The sequence below is a fragment of the Mus musculus genome, chromosome 1 (assembly GCF_000001635.26).
Source record: "Mus musculus strain C57BL/6J chromosome 1, GRCm38.p6 C57BL/6J".
NCBI lineage: Eukaryota > Metazoa > Chordata > Mammalia > Rodentia > Muridae > Mus > Mus musculus.
Window position 1 is genome coordinate 153,069,971 of NC_000067.6, and position 24,213 is coordinate 153,094,183.

The window sequence follows — 24,213 nt, forward strand, 5'->3', positions numbered from 1 at the left end:
CACTCTCAAATACCTGTAACTCCAGATTCAGGGCATCTGATGCCCTCTTTTGGGGACACCTGCACTCATGTGCACATCTACACATGCACAGACATATGAATAAGAACACACACATACACACACATACATACATACACATATACATACACACACATATATATGCACACACACACACACACACACACACACACACTGTAGTACTTTAAATGAGCAATGTTCCCAATAGGGTCGGGTACATGACCACCTGTTCAGTAGCACTGTTTGGGGAGGCTAAGGAACCTGTAGAACATGGAACCCTGCGGGAGAAAGCATGTCACTGGTGACTGGCATTGAGAGTTTATAGTTTTGCCCCACTTCCAGTTCACGCTCTGATTCCTGTGTGGGTTTGAGATGTGAGCTCTAAGCTTCCTGTCCTTGTTACTATGCATACCCACTGCCGTGCCATCTCTCCCATTGTGGGCTGTAGCCTTCTGAAATTATAAGCCAAAACAAGCTCCTTCTTTTATAGGTTAGTTTTAGCCATGGCAAAGTTTTCATCAGAGCAATTAGGAAAGCACTGGCTGTCCTTCCAGAATACCTGGGTTCAATTCCCAGCACCCACATGGCAGCTCACCATTGTCTTTAACTTCAGTTCCTTGGGATCCAACACCCTCACACATATACACATACAGGCAAAACACTAATGCACATGAAATAAAAATAAATCATTTCCTAGAAGGTAAAATCAACCTCAAGTAAAGAAATGCCATAGTGATGTACCCATTAGAAATGACTAAATGTACAAACCCAATAGTATCCAAAGTTAGCAGGAATGTGGAGCAGCGGTCATTCTCATTGACTACTGGTGGTGGCGATGCTGCAAAATGGTCCAGCCAGCTCGAAAGACAATGACAGCTGCTTCCAGCACTAAATATATTCTCACCATATGACCCCATGATCTGGTTCCTACATGTTTACCTAAAAGAGCTGAAAGCATACTGTGCAGACACCTACAGGAATGTTGCTTCTGCTTTGTCTATAAGCACCAGGGAGTAATGACAATGTATCTCAAATGACAATGTATCTCAGCGGGTAGATGGAGAGGCAAACTGAGAATCAGGTTGATGAAGAGAAATAAACTATGTAACCATGGTAAGTGTCTTCATTTGGGTTTCTATAGCAGTGAGGAGACACCATGACCAGATTGCTGTTCATCACCAAAGGAAGTCAGAACAGGAACTCAAACAAGGATGGAACCCTGAGACAGGAGCTGATGCAGCGGCCATGGTAGGATGCTGCTTACTGGCCTGCTCCTCATGGCTTGCTCAGCCTGCTTTCTTATACAACCCAAGACTACTAGTCCAGCGATGGCACCGCCTACAATGGACTGGGACCTCCTAGATCCTACAGACTTGCTTACTGCCTGATCTTATGGAGACATCTTCTTAATGGGGCATCCCTCCTTTCAGATGTCCTTAGCTTGTGTCAAGTTGACATAAAACCAGCCAGCACAGTAAGACATGAAGTACTTAAATGCATAGCGCTAAATGGAAGGACCTGAAGAGACTGGACGATGTATCACTCTGACTACCTCGCAGTAGCCAATTTCAAGAAATAGAATAAAGCAGCATGGCTGGCAGAGGTCAGGGTGAGGACGGATGAATAGGTGTGGCACTATATATATATGGGGGATGTGGGCGTGACCTAGTGGAGGAAAAAGTGGGATGGGAAGGTAAGCACCACGCCTCCTGCTCCTGCGCCTGCCCCTGCGCCTGCGCCTGCGCGAGGCATCCCGCTCCAGCTGTTCTCCAGCTGGACTCCAGCTGTACACAGCCAGATCTAAAGTGGCTCGGTGAGACCGAACGAGGAACCAGAGCCTAGGGCTGTGGCCGCTTCCTGTCTTCACGGAAATCCCTCCTGGGCGATCCACTCTCTCCCCTACAGAGTCCTTTACAGAGTAAATTTAGATCTAACAGGGCGTAGGGTGTTTGTTATCCCCACACCTCCCTTTGGCCCTCGACTATGTAACCTCACTCTTACTCGCTAAAAAATTGTATGTAAGTTTTTGTACCGAACACTAAAAGTTAGATTTGCACTCCGATGCTGGTCTCCGGAGTCCATGGGAGTCTCCGGAGTCTCTGTGTCTCAGGCTCCACTTTATCCCCATTTCCTAGTCCCGGTTCTGATAACTATAGACTTAAGGCAGTGAGACACTCTGTGCTGCTTCATGATAAATGTGTGTCCCATACTTATCAAAACCTATAGAATTCTATAGCACAAGATGAATCTTAACGACCAAGCACAACAGCTAATCAAGGGGAGCAAACGCACTGTTCAAGCGCAAGGTCGTCATCGGGGAACCTGTGTGGGGAGAAGGAAAAGGAGCCGAGCTAAGTTTATTGAATTATAGGCAAAATATTTCCATTTACTCCGAAAAAAATCTAAAATGGTATTAAAAGTAGTGAATTCGTTTTCACAAAAAGCCTTTACATTGAAGGGCTGAAAGAAACAACGGTGGTGGGGATAATTTTTAAACACACAGAGAGCCGCCGAGGTCATGAAAACCTGATTGTAAACTCTACAACCAGTCTTGCTGCCCAGCTGTTTTTTCACTCCGGGATTTTCCCACCACCAAGTTCCCACCTCAGGGTGCCAACATGTCTCAGTTGGTGTTTGCCTCAGGCTGGGGGTCGGGACTTTAATCCTTGGCGCTCACTTACAAAGGCAGGGGCGGTCTGTTACGCTCGCAAAGGTCCCAGCACCCAAATGGCAGCTATGCTTCGTGGGGCAGAGGCAGAAGGATGAGGGTAGGGGTTCACTGGCGGGGCTAGTTTGGACAGTCGATGACCTCCAGGTTCAGGAGAGATCTTGTACTGTGTGCTTCCAGAGACACCTGCATTCACTCCCCAACATCTGTATGTGGCTCACGAGCACTCCAGCCCCAAGGGATCTGATGGCCTCGTCTTGACTTTCTCAGACATCTGCACACACATGGGCGTATATACCTGTGCATGTGCACGCACACAGACATGTATGCACTCATGCGTGTGTGAATGTGCATGCACACGATTGTAAAGTAAATAGTTTTGTAAAAGTAAGGCAGAAAGCAATTGAGGAAATCAATTTCGGCCTCCACAAGAATACATACACACATGCAGGAAAATAAAATAATTGAAAATAAACAACCCGCTCGAGTTTGTTCAATGGACTCCCTTGGGAATAAAACAGGACTAGACTTTTAAAGCTCTTCTGATTCATTGGTTTTTCTCATGAGGGTGAACCTGGCCTTGCCTGGTCAATTTGGAAGCTTTTGTTTGGCTTTTTTCTCAAGCAACGGTAATGCTGCTGGCTGCCAGGCTGACTGTTAATTCACCGTGATTATGTACAAGGCCCTTGCAATTTGTTTTCCTGTTTCTCCCTTGCGGTAATTAGGGGTGGCAATCAGCACATCTTTCATATTCTAAGGAGGCTTACCTTTTCTGTTCGGGGACAGCTTCTCACTGGAATTTCTACAAGAGACAACAGGAGCAAATTCCAACCCGAAGCTTGAACACCTCTTAATGAGGTGACTGTCTTAAACCCCTGCAGCTATGTAGTTCTTCCAATACAGACTCCTTGCCACCGCCACCGGGTTAAGCTCCTTGAGTTCTAAATCCTTTTATTTCTGGGGCTAAGGTCCACCTCCCTAACCTTTGAGTCGCCAGTATTTGCTTTGAAGTTGGCACCTCCTATTTAAATAGCAAGCACCAAACCTTAGCGGGCTCAGTGCCGAACAGACTGATTTCAGTTATCACCTCTAAGCCGCGTCTTTCCCCTCTTGTAATTTTCGGTTTTTTCTCTTAATTAGAGAGAGCCAGGGATTATCTGCACAAGACTGGAAGATTTATTGTGATTGGCGGGATTGTCTCTCCGGTCCATGACTCCTACGGAAAACAGGTGGGCTCCTTCCTCTGCCTTCTCTTCTTCCTCACCAGATAGCTCCCCTGGATGAAACCACCCTACTGTCCTCTCTGAGGAAATTCCTGGTAATGCTATTTAGCAACATTGGTTTTCCTCCCAGGACCACTGTTCGACCTGGGTATCTGGCTACAGCCGGAGGGCCAACTGCCCACCACAGCCAGCCAGCTGCTCTCACAAAGAGGAGTAAGCCTGCTCCCCGCAACTGTGCTGGGCTCCAGATTGGCAGCAGTTTAGGGGCTAAGCTGCATTGGACGAATACTTCCCAAGATTTTTATTTTGGAAAAAATGCCTCTCACGTGGGAACTCTTCCAGTCATTCCTGTTTCTCCCATGGTTACTGTATTCACCAAACCAGGCTAACTGAGCTTACCCTAGGTCAAACCTATGCAGAGTAGCTGAGTGGGCATTGACTGGTTTGGACTCTGTTGCAATAGGATATACCATGTATTCTTCACACACACACACACACACACACACACACACACACGCACGCACGCACGCACGCACACACACTCATATATGCACATACACACATGCATGCATGTGCGTGCGTGCACACACACACATAAGCACACACATGTACACACACAGCATCACCCAGTGTCTGTGTATGTGGCAGAGGGACAAGTCAGGGGTCACATTCCTTCTTTGCTCTCACCATCAGACATAGCCCCGCACTTCGTAACGGGGTGGTTTGGGCTGGTGTCTCTGGGCACCTTGGAAGACTAAGGATATCTCCTACCCATGACTTTGTTGCTTCCCAGGGCCTTGTGTCAAGTCGGCACCGTCTCATCATGTGTCAGCTGGCTGTCCAGAATTCCGACTGGATCAGGTAGGGCTGGGATGATGGTGACAGAGGCAGGTGACCCTGGCTTCACTGGGATGGAAAAGAAATTTGGGACCCACAAGGGTGAGGAAGTAGGAGAGATATTAGCCCTGTACTGGCCCTAGTTAGGTGGATCTTCACTGGTGGCCCAACTGATAATTTTGTTTATTTTTGAACCAAACAATCAGGCTCACAAAATTAAAGAGTTAGCTTAGGGAGTTTCTGTCTTTGACTCCTGGTGTGGCTCTTAGAGTTTCCCAAAACATCACTGGGGAAGGAGCCTGGTCTGCAAATCCCAAATGGCTCTCATTCACATCCCCACCAAATTCCATTGACTCTCACCCATAACTCACTTCTTCTCAGAGAAAGTGGGTGGCCTTGATTACCATCCATTTCTGAACTCAGAGGCCCTCCGGGGTCCACACTGACCCCTGGACAAGGTGTGGGGCCTATGAGTGGGGCTCTCTAGGGCATCCCTACCAACAGGGACCTGAAGCCGTCTTCTTGATTTTCTGCCCTGCCCTCCCCCCTTAAACTCAGAGTATCATTAAGATGGCAGCACTTCTCATGCTCTGAGCCAGCAGTGTAATTAAAGCAAGCTTCCACTAATTATGCTAATTATGTCCCCCAAGTTCCTACCGTTATAATTTGCATGAGAAGATGGTGTTTAAAAAAATAATGGCACATCATTTGCTCTTTAATTTCCTATGCTGGAGAAATAAGCAGCACCTAGAAGTTTCCATGAGGAGAGGGGCATGGACCTCAGGGTGCATGAGGGATGCAGTTAACCCAGGAAGGATGGGCAGGCAGAACTGAAGGCAGTGAACAAAAGCCACAGTAATAACTAAGCAGTGGTCTGTGGGGGCCTGCACAGTGATTTGTACAAGAAGTCTGACCCTTGAGGGACTTTCTTTGGGGTTGAGGACTGGAAAGATGGCTCAGAGGTTAAGAGCATTTGCTGTTCTTCCAGAGGTCATGAGTTCAGTTCCCAGCACCCTCCTCGGGCAGCTTACTACTGCCTGTAACTCACACAGTTCCTGAGGATCTCATACAGATAATTAAAAATAAATCTTTAAAAAAAAAAAGACACAGATTAAATGCTGGAGGACAGCCTATCTGTGATCAAGTCAGGTTTAGAAATTACACCTCTTAGTGCTGTAAATGAATGTTTAATTTCCTGCGGGAAATGAATCCAGAGGGGGAAAATGCTGGCCAGAAAGCTGTTCCTGCTTTGACGTTCTTAGAAAATTCTCGAATAATTCCTTTGTCGATCCAGTGACTGCTTACTGAGTGCCTGCCTCACTTGGAAGGACAGAACTGAGATGACAAGGGAGTCTGTGGGAGAGCCCTTACCCGGGGCACCTGATTGGCCAGGCCAGGTGGGAGGGGCTTGCTCACCTCCCATACTTGTGTGCACAGGGGCAGGGCAGGAGGTACCAGGCGAGGACAAACAGAGCCCTTCATTTTTACTTAGTAAGATCTCAACTCAGGAAACCTTGAGGTGCCTGTTCATGACAGGGGGTGGACAGGGATGCTCAGCTGCTAAGAGTGCTTCTGAAATATCTCAATTTAGCAGCTCATTAAGTTGGCAATTGAGGCCATGTGAGGCATCCGTCTAGGGCAGCATCCCTGCTCACTTCCCAGCTTCCTGTTCCAGAGGAGTTAGCTGTCCTGCCGGTCTGAACCCTCCAGTCTAGCCTTACTTCCAGCCCCAAGGCACTACACCACTGATGAGGCTCTTCTCCAGGGCTTGCAGCCTGATGAAGCAAGCCTCAGTCCTTGCTTGACAAGCCCCTGGCTCACTTAATCCTCATCACAGTCCTGTAAGAGCCTGAAGATTTCCTTCTTCTACATAAGAACAAGTTTCAAGACATCCTTCGAAGCACTCTGGATATAAAATTCCCCAAGCCCTCCCACTAGAAAGAGTGCTGAGCTCGGGATAAACTCAGGGAGACTCATACCACTGTCTTTGTTACCTGCCTATGCAAGATTCCTCTCAGTTTACAGAAAGAGAAACTGAGGTTCAGGACCATATTCCACAGCCTGGTGTAACCTGCTTTGAGCTCTAAGCACACAGCATGACCAGACTTGCTAAGTTCCCTGAGCCTTGGGAGGAAGCCATGTAGAGAGAGCGCATGAATGGAAACTGAGAACAGCCTCTCTTGTCCCGGCAGGGTGGACCCATGGGAGTGCTATCAGGACACCTGGCAGACAACCTGCAGTGTGTTGGAGCACCATCGAGACCTGATGAAGGTAAGATGGGCTGTGGCTGAGGTTGCGTGGATGGGCAGGGTTTAGGAGAAGGGCTGCTGGCCTGTTGACTTGCTGGCTGGCATCTGCTATCTGCTTCCCTCCCAGTTGTGAGGCAGACCAGCCTGTGTATGGCGCTAAAGAAGACAGTGAATTAGGACTCTGGAGCACCAGCCTTTCTCCATACCTTCTACTCTCTGACACATCCTCCTTGTGTAGGACAGAATGATGTTGGGGCTGGATTTGACATGGGTGGCTATCATCAGCTGGAGAAGCAAACATCAGTTGCTGTGAAGACTAGGGTTGTAAGACATCAGTGAGGAGAAGAAGGGGTTGGGCAGGGGAAGAGAGGTAACCATTTGGGCTGAGAATGTACCTCAGTTACTAGAGAATGCTAGCTTAGCATGAGCAAAACCCTGGGTTTGATCTTCAGTACTAGATAAAATCTGGAAGTGGGGATGTACACCCCTATATAGGGAGGTAGGGGTTGGAGGATCATAAATTCAGTGTTATTAGCCTGGGCTAAGAAACAATGTCCTCTTACACTTGGTCCATGTTGCCGGGTTCCCTCCCCATCTATTAGGGACCCACAGGTTCTCAGTCCAGGAAAAGATGCCATGACATAGGAACAATGCTCCTTCATTCCCATGCATTCCTCCATCTAAGAACCTCCCAGATGAGTGTTAGATCCCTGCTTCATTATTAGGGAACAGAAAGTAGAAAGAGGAGCCTTTCTACCCAGGACACACAGTGGACATTAATTGACCAAGGGTGGAGGAGAGCTCCTGTGTTCCCCCACTGCAGTCTAGAACCTTCGGTAACCTAAGGCTAGCTGTGTACCAGCATCCCCAGCCACAATGTAGGCACAGTGTCCTCCACAGATCATTATCAGCCCAGGGACTCAACAGTGACAGGATGCTATCAATGGCCCAAACCTGACTGATAGGTGTTGTGTCCGGCCAGCAGACCACAACCTGGGTTCTAGCCTGGAAAGGCATTTTGGAAACCTGGAAGAGAAGAGGGGCTAGGTGGCGAGAGAAAGGAATGTAGCCAAGATCAAGGCTCAAATTTTATTGTTGCGACACTAGTTATGAAGGAAGGGGGAGGGGACCCGATTCCCACCGAATAATCTCTGGTCCAGTAGAAAGGTGCACGTGTGTGGCTCCGCAGGTTCCAGCAGTGGGCGTGGCAGAACGAATGAGCAGGAAGCTCCACCCCTGAGCAAGCAGGTTTCAGGCTGGGGGAGGGGAGACTACATTTCCTCCCTTTTATTAACAAAATTTAAAAAAAGAAAAAGCTGGCCTGAGGGGGGAAAAATTATCTATGCTCAATAGTTCTGCCTGGAATCTAGGGCTAAAGAAAAAACTTGCTTTCATGGGATTCCTTAACTTTTCTTATGGTAAACTGTATCTGGCTAAGACTGTCCTTTCTTATCTTAGTAAACAACTAACTGAAAAGCCTGGAGCTGTAGGCTCTAACTTTATAATGCTAATTAGTACTTGGTAGGTAACTTTCTAGTTGAATTTTAAGTAGGGCGTTGGAACTCTGGCTAAGTTTGACTGAACAAATGTGAAATACACTATAATAAGAATAACACTAAGTTGATATTCCTCCGCATTTTTGGATGATAGGTGGGAAACAGGGAGAAGGCGTTCGACCGGCTCTGTAGTACAAGGCCAATTGGCTTTTTTATTTTGGGGTGGGAGGCAGTGAAGACAGTACGGTCTCCAATCTCTCTCCCCCCTATTAATTAAGTTAAATAAGGCAATGCTTAACTGAGGTGATCAAATGATTTTCTCATCTGTAGATGAGTGGGCTTTTAACCTTGGCTTGGGTGGACATTGACCCGATTCCTCCCGTGGGTACTGTTAAGACCCACACCTGTGGCTCTCGGTATCTTTTGGGGAGGGGGAGGCAGAGCCGAAAAATATTTTTGATTCTTAGCCAAAATTTGATACCAACCTCTTTTAAACCGGGTTTATCTCACAGGAAACTCAGAAATGGTCAAGCTGGACCTTCCCCTGCAGTGCTCTCTGCACCAAGCGATGCCCATACTGAATTTGTACGATCACAAACCAGTATGCACAGTTCTGAGTGCTGTGCAGCTCCTAAAGGAGAATTATCAACCTCAGATTTAGCAAGACCTAGGCAAGAATTATGTCATTAGTAACACCACGACTTGTGGCTAAAATAGGAGCTGGAAGTCGTTCCTCCTCATCCCTGTTTTTTCCACAGCCTAAGGACACCTTGCAGTAACAGCAAGGGTGAAAAGGCAGAGGTCAGCTAAGGGACTAAGCCTGTCTATCAAAATAAAAACCAATCTTTATTAATATAGAAATATCTACTTTTCTAGCCCTCTTGGTAAACCTAATTTTTAACTCAGACTGAAAGCCACGTGCTGGAAATGTCCTTGGAAAGGAGATAACAGCAGCCACCTGTGTGCTCTAGGAGGGCGGGGATGCACATCCGCTGGTCCGCCTCGAGAATGTTGATTTACCTGCTTGAAAGACAAAATCTCGACAGTGAGAAAGTAGGAAAGCAGAACTTCTTTTGGGGCAGTCCAGGTACTTTATTCAAATGCAAATTGTAAAGCTGAGGCTAGTCTCTGGCCTCCTTTTGGGAGCTGGCTCAGAGAGTAGCTTTTTTTGGAGCCTGAGTCCTCAAGCCGACTTTTAAGCAAAAGAGGAATTTTAGTCCTCAAGGTGATACTTTAGAAGATTTAGAATCTGTGTTCATCTGACGAATTAATTTCTCTGGCAGCCCACCGAGCTCTATTTTCATCTCGTGAAAAAACACAAACTGAGTCCCTACCCCAAATTAGAACTGGATCTGGACCCTTCCATTTGTTAGTCAGGGGGTCCTTCTATTTTACCAATGTATTAAGTGACCAATTGCTCTTTAATAGCTTTTTCTACTAGCTGTAAGGCCAGCAATCCTTCTGAGGTTAGGGATCTAGGGGAAGTGGGGGATGTGCTCTGAATTAACTTTGCTAGGTAATTTAGAATATAGGAATCTCTAACATTGGACTGAATATTAGACCAGTCTGAGATTGAGTTAGAATGGCTGGTCACACTGAAGAAAAGAGAAAAATCATTATGACTCTATTAAATGACTAATTTTACTAAGTCTGAATATACAGTCTCTGATGTACTATTGCCATAAAGTTAAAAGGCTAGAAGCTAGTCTAAACTGGAAAAATGACAAGTAAGGATGGATCTAAAACATGAATTTAATTTAGTTTTTTAGTCAATTCAATCAGGACATGAGTCAACTTACCTACCAGCTCGTCACACGAATTTACTAATATGCTTCTGCAGCGTTCTGTGGAGAAAACCTGTTTTTCCCTTTTCTAATAAGGTAGCTGTTTTAGGATCAATCTATAAGCCAATAAGTAGATCCCTTTAAGATACTATAAAGCATTTATTAAACTCTTTGACATTAAAATATTAGATTTTGAAAATAAAGGTAAGACTTAAATAGTGTGCATGGGAATGCACTAAATAGTATGCACGGGGATACAATTTACAATACCTAAACTTTTGAATTAATAACTAGTTGACCAAATATTTTAAATACTTGGCTGTAAAGGGGCAGTGACTAATTGCACTTTCAATCAATTTTCTTAAGGAGCAGTTGTAACTAGAAGGCTTGCAAAGTTATTAAGAGTCACATGTGCATAATTTATTTATTTATTAACTAGAAATATGCATAAGCAATTGTAAATTTGAGAATTAATAGTATCTGAGGGATGAACAATTTAAGCAATTGCGAGCTCAGAGATATGGCATTGACTATTAATATACAAATTAAGGTTTGATTGTTCAGCATTTTAAAACATATCTACAGCACACAACTAGATTATTTGTGCTGGAACAGGGGAAACTGTGTCTTAAGACTCCGCCCCACAGAAGCTTAGTTGGGCCCACGTGGGCCAACGATCAGCTGGGAGGATGAGAAAAATGACTTTACAATAATGTTTTTCTTTTTGGCCAAAGAATTGTTTTGGGCACAACCAATTTTTAATTACCAATTAACAACAATTATAAAAGCTTTATTTTTTGTAGAAACTTTTGTAGTAAACTAAAACCCTAAGTAATAAAAGGATATTGTCTCTGAATCTTTTGGGTGAGGGCAAGGATTTAAGGTAAACTTTAAGAAGCATTAGTTAATAAAATACTTTTCACTTAGGAAACAATATACACTGAAAGATTAAAACTCTTGGCTTCTTGTATAGAAGCAGAAACAATAAAATTTTTTCTTACATAATGTAAAGTTACATTAGCCATACCTAGAGGCAGAATTTTCTAGTGGTTACAGTTCACTAGAAGCAAAACTCTTTGAATTAAAGCATTATTTTAAACTTCTGAATAGATCTGTAACACTGTTAAAAAGAAGTTCTCTTGAACACAGGGAAAAAACTTTCTCAGGCACTGTTTGCAAAACAAAAGAAAGGCCACAAGCCGCTCTGGGGCTGCCCAGAGCCATGTATTGACTCAAACGTAAAATACTTTTTAATCTGAGCATCTTGGCCCTCCTGTAATAAGGACCGATTTTAGAGGAACAATATAACTGTCTACGCCTCTAAATTTTGATACTCTTTCTTAAGATGACTTACAGTTAAAACGTTCTTTACAACTTTAGTGTTGTGAAAAAATTGCCCGTACTGCAGTTTCCTGCCAGGCAGCAACTATAACCAAACTGTTTGTCTAATCTATTTATAAAGACAAACATAACTAGATAACTCTGTCACAGTTTTGTATGAAGTGAGCTGTATGAGCGCTCTCATAAGATGATTACTCTTGTAATTATCTTAATTACAGTATACAGGTGAATTAAAGATCTTAAATTTGAAATCAAACTGCAAGCTTGCAGTCAATGGAACAATGGCAGTTTTAACCATAATTTTTAAGTTTTTTGTGCAAGGTTAGGATAATACCTACAACCCTGGGAAAGTAAAACCCAAGTTTAAAACAATTTATTATCTTTAAAATCAATATTAGAAGCATTACTATCATATTACAAAGTTTGGATGTCAATTAATACCTATGAATACCTATTAAAGCAAGCTTTAGTGCTTTAATAAAAAGACGTTGCTTTAAATCTTATCTTAAATTTTACTATTTAGGATACGAACCACATTAATTATTACCTAAACTAGAAATATCTTTAGAGACCCAGCCTCTTGGCCCGCTTTATGCCATGTGTCGGAAGGACTCTAAACTTGAGTTATCAAATTTAACACTAACCATCTGTAGCAATGTAACAATTATTAATCTTAACCAACAACTTATGAGCTGATTGTGAAAACACTCAGAGCACATTACCAATAAAAAAGAACCAAATGAAGCAGTTACATTTAGACCAATCAGAGAATAATAATTTTTGTAGCTACAATCATAGAATAAAAAACACTTTACCATTGTCAAACACATTAATCATAAACCATTTATTAGCTTTTTTACTCCGAAACTTAGAGGCTGTGCACTCGCCCTTATTTCCTAAAACGAACAGTTTTTCCAGCAGGGGCCCTCCCGCCATGTGTCTGATTCCTGGCTGAAACACGTGGCAGCTCTCGGCTTTGCAGATAAAGTTTTTTATACCATCTTTATTATCCAACATAAAACATAGAACATTCATTCATACAGACTGGACACGAACATACATGAATTGAACACGAGAACAGATTGGTGCACCGGACATTAGACAAGACACAAAAGGGAACAGAGTACTCCTGCTATAAGGCCCAGAGAGATATTTCTCTCTGCTTTTTGGGACATTTTCCTCCCTTATGATGCATTTTTTATTAACTGGGGCAATCTGCCTATTCCTTTTAATAAACCCTTTCTTTTCTCACGCCTCATGTAGCTTCAGAGAGCTACGGCCTACCGCCTATTACCCAGCTCCTCACTGCTGAACCTAAGTGAACCAGCGCTCGGGTTTAACGCTGTCTCAGCTTAGCCCATACCTTCTCCAGTATGAATTTCCTTTATCCTTTATTTTATGGAGCTCCGAACCAGCAGCGTCTCTTCCAAAAATCCTTTGCCGTTTCTCAGTCCCGAGTTGGTTCGCCAATTGTTGTGTCCGGCCATCAGACCACAACCTGGGTTCTAGCCTGGAAAGGCATTTTGGAAACCTGGAAGAGAAGAGGGGCTAGGTGGCGAGAGAAAGGAATGTAGCCAAGACAGTTACTCTGATCAAGGCTCAAATTTTATTGTTGCGACACTAGTTATGAAGGAAGGGGGAGGGGACCCGATTCCCGCCGAATAATCTCTGGTCCAGTAGAAAGGTGCACGTGTGTGGCTCCGCAGGTTCCAGCAGTGGGCGTGGCAGAACGAATGAGCAGGAAGCTCCACCCCTGAGCAAGCAGGTTTCAGGCTGGGGAAGGGGAGACTACAGATAGGCTGACAGATACAGCACACTGCCCTTTGTGGTCATCTCCGCACACTGCGAGTGGAACATCTTTGGCCCCGTGCTACCTAAAACGGGTCATTCTGATCCAAGGAGACCTGTATCCCAGCCCTCTCCTTGCCGTTGGAGGGGCTGTCACCACCCTCTCTTCACTGAGCAGCCTCTGACCGCCCTGCACTGCACCAACCCCCACATCCGGGCTTCATTTTACTACATGAGATGAGGGTCCCAGAACATCCTAGTAGACCAGGAGCAGGGGGAGCATGGAACACTCTGCTACTCAACCTATTACTTTCCTCTGTGGAAGTAGACAGAACATCTATCTTCAGAACCCTTCATTCCTGTCCTGATTCGGTTTTTGGTCATCTTGGAAAGACGGTGAGACAGGTCAGCCTCACTTACTCTTCTGGGAAGTGTCCACAACCAAATGATAAAAGACTGCTCCGAGCTGAACAGATGGCTCAGCAGTTAGAGAGGGCTCATGTTCAAGGCGATCTGATGCCTCTGTTGTCTGTAGACCCTGCTTTCCTATGCACCTACCACACAGACACATACATACATACATACATACATACATACATACATACATAGAATGAACGATACAACTTTTTTTTTAAGATACCTAATTTCCTGTATAAAGGTGTGTCAGTCAGGATAGGTGAAAATGTGCTGTGGTAACAAACACAATTATCAGTGGCTTACATCAGTTTATTTCTCACACTTGCCACTTGAGTTGGGGAGAGGAGTGTCATCTGGGAATCCATGTTTTTTTTTTTTTTTTTTTTTTTTTAGTCACACAGAGACCCTAAGGAAGCTTCAGAAATGGAGAGCCAAAAACCCTTCTGGTATTCTTGAGCTCTGACCTGGGCATAATGGCCATAAGGGCCTGGCCATTGTTGGGTTGTCCAAATGCCCGGGCTTTCTGGGCACTTCCTCTGTTACTCATGCCCAGAGCTTGAACCTGAGCCAGAGAAACACATTCCCAAGCTCCAGCTGAGGCAGCCCGCGGAGGCAGCCCTCGGAGGCTGGCTGATAGTGTAGCTTCCAGATGGCCCACAGCCTTGCAGCCAGAGCTCAGTGCTGCTTCCTGATAACTCCATGTTTCCCAGTCCTGGGATAAGGCTGGTGGTCCTGGTGAACTTGCCAGGGAGGTGGCCACTCGAGGCTGGGTATGTAAAAACTGCTGCGGACAGGAGAGCCATGGAGCACCGAGCAAGGGACAGGCAATGGTGGGGGTGGGGTGTGCATGGCCAATCATTTCCTTCCTGGCAGAGCAAGGTAAATGGGACCAAGGATGCAGAAAGAGAAGAAATGTCCTTGGCCACAGAATAGCTGCTAAGTGCCAGTGTGGCACTGTCTTTTCTGGTGGTAAAATAATAATTAAAGACTGTAGATTACCTCTTCATTCCATCAGCTGCAGCTGGGCAGAGGATCCCACAAAGCAGGCTGGGAAGCTGTCTTACAGATGCAGTTGGATGTCCCTGTGACCTCCTCATGTTAGGAGCAGTCAGAAGTGATGGGTTAGCCCACCAAACAAATGCCCGCTCTTCTAGGGCTCAGGACTCCAGGCATTCCGCCTGCAGGATCCCCTTTAGAAGCTGTGCCCAGAGAGTCTTCCTGCTCATCCCTGGGGCTTGAGGGTTCTTTCACAGCAGGACTCCAATCCTGAAAATGCAGTGGGTACCCTCACCTGGGAGATAATGGCTTTTGGGGAAGGGACCTTAATTATGCACTTAATCTCATGATTCTCTGTCGCCCTCTGACCCTGGGTAAAGGTGGGTTGCTTCTGTCTCCACTGTGGAGAAAGCTACTTTCTCAGCCCTGTACGTTCTCCATCACTGAGGGAGCAATGGGCGTGATAACACAGGATGTGGGATAATGTATCTCAAGTCACCATGTGGTTCTGAGGTGTGATGGGCAGGCCTGAGGGGCCTTGAAACACACCCCACACTTCCTGTGACACAATACATCCTGCTGTCTATGGCACTGGTGTCTAGCTGGTTACTGACATGTCTAGCTGGCAGAGGCTGAGGGAGTGATGAGGTCTGTGGTCAGCCTGACCTTTCCCAGGCCTGCAGAGCACCCTCACAGATATGATCTCATGTGAGTCATGACACACAGAGATTACATCAAGTCCTACCAGGTGTCACGGACTTTACACGTACGTGCTCAGGTAATTCTGCCACAGATGAAATGGATTAAGGTAGGCCTGCCTTCCTGAGGTGAGTGGCAGTCCTCTGGCCATGAGATTGGCCTGCCTAACTGGGCTAACTCCTAAGGCAGGAGACTATGGCTGAATTCCACCTACATGTAGATTCCTTTGTTTGTTTTGTTTGTTTTGGTTTTTTTGTTTGTTTGTTTGTTTTGTTTTAACTGCAAGGGATGGCTGAAGATTGTAACCCCAGCACTCAGGAGGCAGAGATAGGTGGATCTCTGAGTTTGAGGCCAGCTTAGTCTATAGAGTGAGTTCCAGAATAGCCAGGGCTACACCAAAAAAAAGAAAAAAAAAAAAAAAAAACCATCTCAAAAAATAAAAAATAAAAAAAGGAAAGTGAAATGTCATCTTCAACTACACAGTTGGAAGTTAGCCTGAGATGCATCAGATGCTGTTTCTTTTAAAAGAAAAAAGGTAACTATAATGTCATACTTGAATTAAAATTAAGGTTCAGGAACAATTAACTGTCTAAGGTCACATAGCTAGGAGGGAACCCTGGACTGGGGAGCAGGGGTATGTGATACCCTCCCAAGCTTATCTTGCTGAGCTACCCTGTTTCCTGCCAGTGTCGACCATGTGGTGCAGCTGCATCTAGAGCCAACCCCAGGACCCTCCCTGAGCTTGAAGCTGACTCCCTCTGCCTGAGATGGTTATCCACCGGGCAATTGGGCCATGAGTCTCAGTGCCCCTGGGCTAAGGACACTGACTAAATGCTTCTCCTCTCCCCAGAGGGTGACCGGCTGCATCCTCTCCAACGTCAACACACCTTCCATGACACCTGTGATCGGACAGCCACAGCATGAGAACACCCAGCCCATTTACCAGAACAGCAATGTGCCCACCAAGCCCACTGCAGGTAAGGGATGCTGGGTAAACTCTTTAGTCTTCAGAATCACCTAGAGGGCCCGCCCAGGATTTGAATTGGTCAGGCTGGAAGGAGGAAGAGGCGTAAGGGAAGGAAAGAGAAGGAAGAATGGAGGAGGGAGGGAAAGAGAAGGAGGCAGAAGAGAAGGGAAAAGGGGGAGGAAGGGGAGGAGAGAGGAGAGAAGAGAATGTGCCTTCTGAAGGATTTAAATATAAATACAAATTGCCTTAAGTAGGGATTTAGTATGTGAAAGGGAACATTTTTCTTTGCCTCTTCTAGGGAGCTCGAGGGTCTCACCCAGGGTCACAGTGAGGAAGTAGCAGAGCCATGAGTCACATTGCATACAAAATGTCCACATTCTTGGCCCACCTCCTCAACAACAAAGAACAAAGCCACCAACACTTTCTTGCACTAGCTTTGTGTGCCTTACGTGCTGTGTGCGCTATTCTTGTGTTCTCACTAAATGCAGTAATTCTGTGACATATATGTTGTCTTTCCTTGGACCAAAAGAACCCAAACAAAGCCCAACCAAACAAAAAACCCAGCCAACCAATCAAATAAACAAAAAGGTACATGCCCTAAAGCAGTGGTTCTCGACCTGTGGGTGGCAACCCTATAGGAGTTGCATATCAGATATCCTGCATATCAGATATTTACATTATAATTCAGAATAGTAACAAAATTACAGTTGTGAAGTAGTAATGACATAATTTAGTGATTGGGAGTCACTACAATATAAAGAACTGTATCAAAGGGTGTCAGCATTAGGAAGGCATTTGAGAGCCACTGCAAGGATTCTCCTAAGTAAATTCCAAGACATGAAGCTGGGTGTAGTGACAGATACCTACATCCTAGAACTTGGGAAGTAGAAACAGAAGGATCAGGACTTTATGACCAGCGTGGGCTGCATGAATTGTTGTTTCGAACAAAACATAACCAAATATAAGTTCTAAGAGACAGATGTCCACTACTTTTCAAACCCAGAGACCACATGCTAATATATGACTGGTCTTTTATAAACATAGTAATTTATAAAGAAGAGCTAGGACTCTCGGTTTGCATGCAGTTATACTGGATACTAAGAAAGTCTGGGAACTTCTCTGCTAAGTAGGATGCCTGACTACTGTGAAGACCATCTCCTTCGCCCAGCAGAGATGATTCCAGGGTGTAGTCTGCCACAGGCTGAGCTTCTTTGAATTTGGGTACTGCTGTCCAGTGGGACTGATTGGCTTGGGACAGATGCATTGAGGAGCTCCTGAGAAATGTATTAGTCACAATGGCTCTCCATTGCTGTGACAACATGCCTGAGAATAATCAACCTTAATTAACAAAGATGTACGTGGCTCAAGTTCCAGAGATTTTAGTCCAGGGTTACCCAGCCATGTTGTTCTGATGCTCTGGAAGCATGCAGCATCATGGGAGTGGGTGGCAGAGGAGGAAGCTCGCTTTGTGATAGCTGTAAACAAAGGAGAGGAAGAGAGGAGGAAGGACACACCCCTAGTGACATAACTTCTTTCCATCAGACCTCACCTCCTACAGCGTCTACCACTTCCCACAGTGTCATCAGGCCACAACACATGGCCTTTGGGGAACATTTAAGATTCAAACCATAACGTTAAGAATTGGAAGAGCAACCCTGGCAGTGGTGGCGCACACCTTTAATCCCAGCACTTGGGAGGCAGAGGCAGGTGGATTTCTGAGTTCGAGGCCAGCCTGGTCTACAGAGTGAGTTCCAGGACAGCCAGGGCTATACAGAAAGACAACAAAAAAAGGAAAGAATTGGAAGAGCAGAGCGGCTTGGATGCCCCTTAAATCGAACCCAACATATGCACATTATGCTCATTAGGATGGAAGAAAATAAATAATACACCAACATGCTAAGCAATAGTTCTCTCTGGAAGTGGGATTGCAGGTGCTGTTCCCTTTTCTCCTTATATATCCCCCTTTCCTCTATTTTCCACTTTTCAACAATGCAGTAAATATGATCAGAGAGTAGACTGCCATGTATGGCTCACAGTGCTTGTACCTTAGACTCAAGAAAGAACTTCTGGCAGTCATTGTTCTGTCCTTCCTTCCTTCCTTCCTTCCTTCCTTCCTTCCTTCCTTCCTTCCTCCCTTCCTTCCTTCCTTCCTTCCTTCCTTCCTTCCTTCCTTCCTTCCTTCTTTCCTTCCTTCCTCTTGCCTTCCACTTTCCAGCCCCACCCTCTCCAGTACACCCCTGTTTACAGTGGCCCCAAAGCTGGGCTGACGTGAGCGTCAGGTGTGAGTGGTTCTTTCCCTCTGTCTCTGTCTGTCTTGTTCTCTCCCATAGCCAAGATCTTGGGAAAGGTGGGAGAAAGCCTCAGCCGGATCTGCTGCGTCCGCCCACCAGTGGAGCGCTTCACTTTTGTAGGTAAGGTGACAAAGGCTGCCTTTCCCCGCTTCATCTTTCTTCTTTCTCACCTCCCTTCATACATCAGCAGGTCGTCCCACCCCCAGAGACTCATATGTTGAATTGTTAATCCCCCACCAAGGACAGTATTAAGAACTAGAGTCTCAGGACTCTAAGATGGATTGCACACACACACACACATACACCAAGAAATAAGCAAACAAACAAGATGTAATTAAAATTGTTTTTAAAGAAAATGCCCCGCAGAGCTAGCTCTCCCTTCCCACCATCTGAGGATGTAAGGAGATGACAGTATCCATGCTGGCTCCTTCATCTTGGGCTTTCAACACCCACAACTTTCAGGAGTAAATTCCTGTTGTTTAGAGGTCATTCCTCCCATGGTATTTGTTGTAATGGCCTGTATGGCCTTGGGCATCCTTTTGTGGAGTGGTCATTTGTAGAGCAGCAGTTGAAAGAGACCAGAGATTGGGCTGGTGAGATGGCTCAGTGGGTAAGAGCACCCGACTGCTCTTCCAAAGGTCCGAAGTTCAAATCCCAGCAACCACATGGTGGCTCACAACCACCCGTAATGAGATCTGATTCCCTCTTCTGGTGTATCTGAAGACAACTACAGTGTACTTACATATAATAAATAAATAAATATTTAAAAAAAAAAAAAAAAAAAAAGAAAGAGACCAGAGACAAGCAGGAATGCCAGGCCTACAGTGTGGAGAGCTGACGGAGCAACAGGGTGTGGTGATCCCCAAAGGCCTTTTGTGCTCCTCTCCCTCCTCCAGCCTGTGCTCATCCCTCACCCCGTGCTCCATAAAATGTGTCTAAAACACCCTGGGTGTCCCCAAGAGTCCTGGATCCTACAGATCTGCTCAGGCAGTGCCTGTCCCTCCAGTGGACACACAGGAGCCATCCCTGGGCTCCCACTATCTTTTTGGTGCTCCTCAAAGACTCAGCTTGGGTGAGAACTTTCCCCTTCTAACTCCGGCTGCCTTCTGCCATTTTGGAGGTTCCAGTTTGGGGCATATTGAGAGGAAACTAAGAGACAGCTGAGGAGGCAGAGGCAGGGACAAGGCGGCTCACCTATAGATTTGTGTGTGCACACGTGTGTACCTTGGGCACCTCCATGCAGACAGTACACACCAGGAACAAGATGCCAGAGGCATGATCCTTCCATATTTTGTGACATCCCACCAAGGAAATGACTCAGCATGCCAAATTTGCTGGTTCTTTAAATCAGGAAGCAACTGGAGTGGGAGGAGGCCACCTCCTGTGACCCCAAATTCTGTGTCCCAGGTTCTGAGGGTACAGTTCTTGAGGGCAGCCTTCCTGGGGTACAGATATAGAAAGCACTCAACGTGACTGTGTCTGTCACTGGTTTCCCCTTGAGATGGTCTAATTATGAAAATCCCAGAAATACAAGGGTCTGCCCAGCTGGGGGCGAGGATGCTTCCTGTCAGTTGATACATCTTTCCTCATCTTACCCCAGCCTCTATCACTGAGGAGGCTCTCAGCTCCCTAATGCTCTTCTCTCTCCCTCTCTCTCTCCCTCTCCCTCTCCCTCTCCCTCTCCCTCTCCCTCTCCCTCTCCCTCTCCCTCTCTCTCCTGTTCATCTGTCCTCTTCCCGTTTATCCCCACAGATGAGAACGCCAACCTGGGCACAGTGATGCGGTATGAGGAGATCGGTGAGTTGAACTCTGACAGTGGGGACTTTTGGAGCCTCTTGCCTCCAGTCACCTGGGAGCAGCAAGTTCAGGAAGGGTGGAGGCTTGAGACCTGGAGTGGGTTTACAGCCAGGTCTACGGTCAGAATGTTCCTTCTGGAGTGTAAGATCATAATCTTACCTAGAGCCTATCGAACATCTCCCCATTAGACTCACTCCCCAGTAGTAGATCAGCCATCAATCTTCCCTTCACAGCCTCCCCTCCCTCATCTAAAAGAATGAAAGTCGAGCATCAGTGAGAGAGACCGTTGGTTTTGCCTACTGATACTGCAGACAAACAAGGCCGCTTCAGGTTTTTCAATGCTTTAAGGAAGAGAAGGAGGCCAGGGTTGGCTGAAAGCCACCATGTGGCTTGCCTGCAGCCTTGGCTGAAGCTAAGGTATCTATCCCACTGTCTGTGTGAGACCCTGGTGCCCAGAGTAGGTAGAAGCTGATTACAAACATCTGTTGGGGGCAGTGGGAGAGAAGGAGCTGACAGCTGGGTAAATCAACAAATCAGCAAGATGAAGCCTTCCCAGGGTTCCAGAGTGAAAGGCAGGTGGGAAACCCAAGTGCCTGCAGCTGGAAAGGCATGGCGGAGGCAGGCAGGAGTGGAGTTGGAGGCCGAAGATGATGAGGAGGGTCAAGTTGGTGGATGTCTAGAAGGAGAGGCAATTTGGTATCCAACCAGATCGGATTTAACTTCTAAAGATGTGTCAGATACCTTGTGGATACTCTTCTGAGGGAGCACTCGGGTTTGGGCTCCTGCTGTGATCTTAAGATGGCTGGTGTGTCTAAGTACCATGATAACCAGCAGATGTGATAACGTTTTGAGATGTAGTCGTGCCTGGGCTATTCCTGTTGCTTTCCTAGAACTATTTGTAAAATGTTGACAACTGGTTACTAATTGGCAGAGGCATTAGTGAGAATGGAGTGCAGTTAGCACACAGTTAGACTTCGTTGAACCAAAGCAACTCAAGAGCCTCACCTCTTATTTACCTTTTAGACTTTAACATCCTTTACACATCAGCTTGTCAGCTCTGAAGTCTCCAGGAGAGTGGGCACCTGGCTTTCTGGCCAATCGCCACAAAGCAAGCAAGTTCTGTAAGCCCAGAGGATCCAAAGGCAAAGCAGCCAGCGCTGAGTTCAAAGCTCTAAGCTCTAAGCTCTAAGCTCTGCATCCCTGCAGTCCCCTGTAGGAACTGTCACCCTGCTGCCTGTCTCAGTCCAGCAGAGCTCAGAACAGTCCTAGGATTTTTCAGTGTAATTTGTCTTTTCCCCGCCCCGAGAGCTTGAATTAGGCTCTGCTGTCTCTGCTGGGGGAAATCCCCTCTGGCTCCCCAGTCTGGCTAGCCTCCTCTGACTGCTTTTGCTTTCTGGAAGGGAAAGGGATCCCCGTGTCTGACAGGGAGGGATAATGAAGAATTCTTGGCTTCTGAAAAGGAGAGCCATGATGCCCCTGCTGACAGACAGACTCCAGGTTCACAGCAATACAGGTGGCAGCTGCCTCCGTGTACCGTGGGAACTGGGATGGGCCACTGGGCTACACATAGCTGGAATTCCTGAGCAGGGAGTGTGGAGGGAGAGTACTGGCCCTGACTGCTGGCCCTGGGTCAAGATGACCAGCGGAGGGAGGCAGACCCAGTGGAGGGCAAAGTGAGTAAGTCCTGCAAGGCCCTGGTACTCACAGGCTCCTTGCACACCACAAGGAAAATCCATCTTTTTTTTTTTTTTCTTTCCTAGCATCAGTGAGCCCATTCTGTTTTCAGCAGTTGGTTGCTTCCCTCATGGCTTTCCCAGTTCAAGGGCTTGTGGACTGGAAATATGGAAATCACTGCTGCCCTCCAGTGGCTTCATGTGGGACCACAGACTCTACCAGGGCCATTACCAATAAGCACATCTGCACTGGTCCCGGGCGTGGGGCGGGGTGGGGTGAGTCAGAGGTTTCACTCTGCCTCTCTGGGCTTTAGCCTATTTTTTTTTTAAGTCTCATATTATTCTTAGGCAAGAGTGTGAGTCCTAGCATAAGAATGGAAATCCCAGTTCAGGGTCTTCAGCCTTGGTGTTGCCAGCATTTAGGGGCAGGCATTGTGTGTTGTGGAGCTGCCCTGGGCACAGTAGGATGCCACTTAGCAGTGTCCAATCCACCAGATGCCAGTGACACAGTTCTCCTCTTCCCAAGCATGACATTCAGACATTGTGAAATCGCCCTTAAACTGTCCGGGGGCTATCTCTCAGGCAGCCCTCTTAGCTCTGCAACCACATCAATTGCTGGCCTAACTACTCACCATGTCTGAGTCCCCTCTGGGTGCCAGTCACTGCCAGGCCCTGGGGGTAGAAAGACAAATTAAGGTTCTGTGCCAAAGAGATAACATAAGCTCTCAGTCTTCATTGTGTTCCCTGAGGGAAGAACCAGAGACAATGAGATAGATGCTGGCTACTTTCTTCTGACAATGAGATAGATGCTGGCTACTTTCTTCTGCCTCAATCCCATCTAGAGACTCTCAGGGGCAAGCTCAACATCTGAAAGCCTTTGCCCAGCCCTGGGGTGTACGTCAGGCAAAGCCCCCGGGCTCTTAGGGACCATGGTAGCAGCCGTGTCTGGAAGACTAGTGGTCAGCTCTGCACAAGCGGTCTCATTGTCTCAGATACAACACGCTGGATAAGGCAGAAACCTGGGCAGCCTAAGATGTGCACTAAGATGTAGGACACTCTGAGGAATGTCAAGAATCTCTAGATTCTTTTCCTGTCACTCAGTTGAATCTCACCATTTGCTACCAATTTTAAATGACAATGAGCCTCAATGGGATAATTCAAATTGGGCTTAATGAGGAGGAGGAAAAAAAAAAAAAAAAAAAAGCAAGACAGGCATGGAGCACCACGGGTAAAGGGGAGGTGGCCCCAGCCTTGCTTCCTGAGCCCTTTGCTGAAGGCTACGTCCTCAGAAAGAGAGCGCACAGTTGATCAACTGGGATACTCCATCTTCACAGTCAGAGGTCTCCCTCCATCCCATCCCTGCCGTGTTAGCACTTGTTGAAGGAGGCCCACTCTAGGTGGAGAGAACACAGAAATAAGTGCCTGTTATCCAGCCCTAGGGAGGCTGAGACAGGAGGGTCCAAGAGTTCAAACCTCAGCTATATAGCAAGTTTGAGGCCAGCCTAGGCTACAGTCTCAGAAAGGAAGGGTGGGAAAAGGAAAGTAACAGTGGGGTGGGGGAGGGGCTCCGAGTCCTTATGCCAACGTATGTAGCTGGCTGCTGTTAGAGAGCCCAGCCATCCTGCGCTAGCCCTGAAGGTGGTGGTGGTGAGGTTGGGTTGGGGGTGCTGAACTATGGATACCCTGGGGTGGTGTTGTCAAGGCGACCTGAGCCCCACAGTTCTAAGAGTGCAGACTTAAGTGTTCTTGAGGGTAGAAAGCTGAGAGCTAGTACCCAGATCCTCCTCTGATGCTGTGTGCCACCTCTGCTCTCCCTCCCCAGAGCTGCGCATCTTGCTGCTGTGTGGTAGTGACCTGCTGGAGTCTTTCTGCATCCCAGGACTCTGGAATGAGGCAGATGTGAGTAGCCATATTCCCAAATCTACAAGCAGCTTGGGGTGGGGGTGGGGGCATGGGGGAGGCATGTTTG

At 46.5% G+C, this 24,213-nt stretch overlaps 1 protein-coding gene across 4 annotated transcripts in view; it reads left to right on the plus strand.

The window, feature by feature from the left end:
* The window catches only part of Nmnat2 (nicotinamide nucleotide adenylyltransferase 2), a 164,486-nt gene that overhangs the window by 115,190 nt on the left and 25,083 nt on the right, over positions 1-24,213 (plus strand). For all 4 annotated transcript variants that reach the window (XR_387163.4, XM_006529456.4, XM_006529455.4 and 1 more), the window contains 7 exons: positions 3,827-3,915; positions 4,703-4,770; positions 6,939-7,017; positions 16,367-16,493; positions 18,814-18,894; positions 20,527-20,571; positions 24,067-24,143. Coding sequence is in view for 3 of the 4 variants with exons in the window: in XM_006529456.4 (XP_006529519.1) it covers positions 3,827-3,915; positions 4,703-4,770; positions 6,939-7,017; positions 16,367-16,493; positions 18,814-18,894; positions 20,527-20,571; positions 24,067-24,143 (566 nt within the window). In the remaining variant the exon portion in view is untranslated. The remainder of the gene's footprint in view (positions 1-3,826; positions 3,916-4,702; positions 4,771-6,938; positions 7,018-16,366; positions 16,494-18,813; positions 18,895-20,526; positions 20,572-24,066; positions 24,144-24,213) is intronic.